This window comes from Arachis duranensis, chromosome 5 (genome assembly GCF_000817695.3).
Source record: "Arachis duranensis cultivar V14167 chromosome 5, aradu.V14167.gnm2.J7QH, whole genome shotgun sequence".
Taxonomy (NCBI): Eukaryota; Viridiplantae; Streptophyta; class Magnoliopsida; order Fabales; family Fabaceae; genus Arachis; species Arachis duranensis.
In genome coordinates, this window is record NC_029776.3 from 22,067,005 (window position 1) to 22,069,422 (window position 2,418).

A 2,418-nucleotide genomic window follows, 5' to 3' on the forward strand; every position below is an offset into this window, starting at 1 on the left:
GAATGACGGAGAGGCGAATTTGAAAAACCAAGCGTTTTCGGCGAGCGATATGCAGAAATTCGCACGCATGATGGCCAATTCAACGCGTTTCAAGCACAAGCGTTAAGATCCAACACGAATTTACTGCAAGATTCGTCTAGTCACTTCTATTTGCACCCTAGCGAAACCCCTGGAATTTCACTCACGGATGCTCCATTAACCACCTCGAACTACCATTCGTGGTCAAGGTCAGCGACACTTTCACTCAATGCGAAGAACAAACTCCGATTTATCGACGGAACCCTAGTGAAGCCAGAGAGGGACGACCCTTCCTTCGGAGCCTGGGATCGTTGTAATACATTTGTTCTATCTTGGCTACACAGATCTCTCAGTCCAGAAATTCTCCAGAGCGTCTTATGGTGCAACAACGCTTACGAGCTATGGATGGACCTGAAGCACAGATTCGATCAAGGGGACCTGTTCAGAATTGCAGATCTGGAAGAAGAATTGTTTTCGTTAAGACAAGGTGAACTCACTATCACTTCTTACTATACTAAGTTGAAGAGTATTTGGGAGGAATTAGATGAGTTTAGACCTATTGCATTGTGTTCTTGCCTTTATAATTGTGAATGTGGAAAGAATCTTGAAATGATTAGAGAGCACAGAGAGCAGTCCCATGTAATTAGGTTTCTTCGAGGATTGAATGATCAATATGCGAATGTACTCTCCCAACTCATGCTTGTAACACCCTTACCAACTGTAGCAGCAACCTTCTCCTTGCTTTTACAGCAAGAGAGACAATTGATGCACTCAATAGATCCTGAAGCAAGAATGATGGCAAATACTGTCAATACGAATGCATTTGAGACTTATCAGAATAATGGAAATAGTTCAATTAGAGGAAGAGGTAGGGGCCGTGGGGGCAGAGGTAAAGGACATGGCCGAGGAACACCAAAATTATGCTCTCACTGTGGTAAGACTGGTCACCTAGTAGACACTTGTTATTACAAGCATGGATTCCCACCACACATGCAAAGGAATCAATTCAAAGGGAATACTGATGGCCCAAGTGCCATGAACTCAGTAAATTCCATAACTACTGCGAGTAATGAAGAGAGCAGCATTGAACCTTTAATCCAGAAGGATGAAAGAGTCAGTCTTGATGGGTTGTTTTCGGATAAGCAAAAAGAAGCCATATTTGCCTTGTTCCAACAACAATGTAGTGACCCCTCAAATAATGGAAATTTGGCATCTGTACATGCACCATCCGCAGGTACCTTCTATCTTTTATCAATTTCCAGCCATATTTTAAATTGTCATGACTGGATTTTGGATACAAGAGCTAGTGCTCATGTGTCATTCTCACTCGATTTCTTTCAATCCGTTAAAACAATAAAACTTGTTCAAGTCATAATGCCAAATGGTTCTAAAGTTGTCACAACCATTTGTGGGACAATTTTCTTTTCAGCAAGTTTCTACTTCACTGATGTCTTATATATCCCTACTTTCAAGTATAATCTCATTTCAATTTCAAAAGCAGCTGATGCACTTTCTTGTTCCTTTTTGTTCAATGCACATGATTGTGAGATTCGGGAGCGACTTACCTTGAAGACGATTGGAGTTGCTGATCAAAAGGGGGGATTGTATACAATGCGGATCAAACCTGTTTTGGCAGCAGCACCGGAACTAATGCATACAATAAAGGGTGATGTAGCTAAATCTGTGCCTCTTGTACACACACACAATATCATTCATACATTAGATGATGCAACACTTTGGCATCATCATTTAGGACATATCTCATGTAATAAGATACAACAAATGAAAGTTGCATATCCATTCATTACATATCATAATAGTGATGTACCATGTTCTCCATGTCACTATGCAAAGCAGAAACGTTTGCCTTTTAATGAAAGTCACACCAGATCTGAAAATGTTTTTGATCTAGTGCACATGGACATTTAGGGACCTATAGCTATACCATCTATTTCGTGCCACAAATATTTTCTCACAGTGGTTGAAGACAAAAGTAAATTCACTTGGCTATTTTTTTTTTGAAAAACAAATCTGAAGTCAGAAAATTGATTGAAAATTTTGTCCAACTTGTTGAAACTCAACACAATAGAGTCATTAAGTGCATTCGATCTGATAACGGTCAAGAATTTTTGATGCCCTCATTCTACCAAACCAAGGGTATTATACACCAAACCAGCTGTGTGGAAACTCCACAACAGAATGGGGTAGTAGAAAGGTGACATCAAGAAGTCTTGAACGTAGCCAGGACACTCATCTTTAATTCAAACTTACCACTTTGGTTTTGGCACTATGCCGTGGCTCATGCCGTCCACATTTTAAATAGAACACCTCACATTAAAATAGCACCTTGTAGTCCCTATCAGGTCTTATATCATACCTTACCGGATATTAAACGCCTCA

General features: G+C 40.1%; 1 protein-coding gene across 1 annotated transcript; it reads left to right on the forward strand.

The window, feature by feature from the left end:
- Positions 1-423: 423 nt before the first annotated feature.
- LOC110281482 (uncharacterized) lies at positions 424-1,947 on the forward strand. Its single transcript, XM_021143774.1, has one exon. The coding sequence runs from the start codon at positions 424-426 to the stop codon at positions 1,945-1,947; it is 1,524 nt and encodes a 507-aa protein (XP_020999433.1).
- The last annotated feature ends 471 nt before the right edge of the window (positions 1,948-2,418 follow it).

What these genes read in the sequence shown, in the direction of transcription:
- LOC110281482 (XM_021143774.1), top strand. Translation starts at nt 424, where the DNA reads ATGGACCTGAAGCACAGATTCGATCAAGGGGACCTGTTCAGAATTGCA.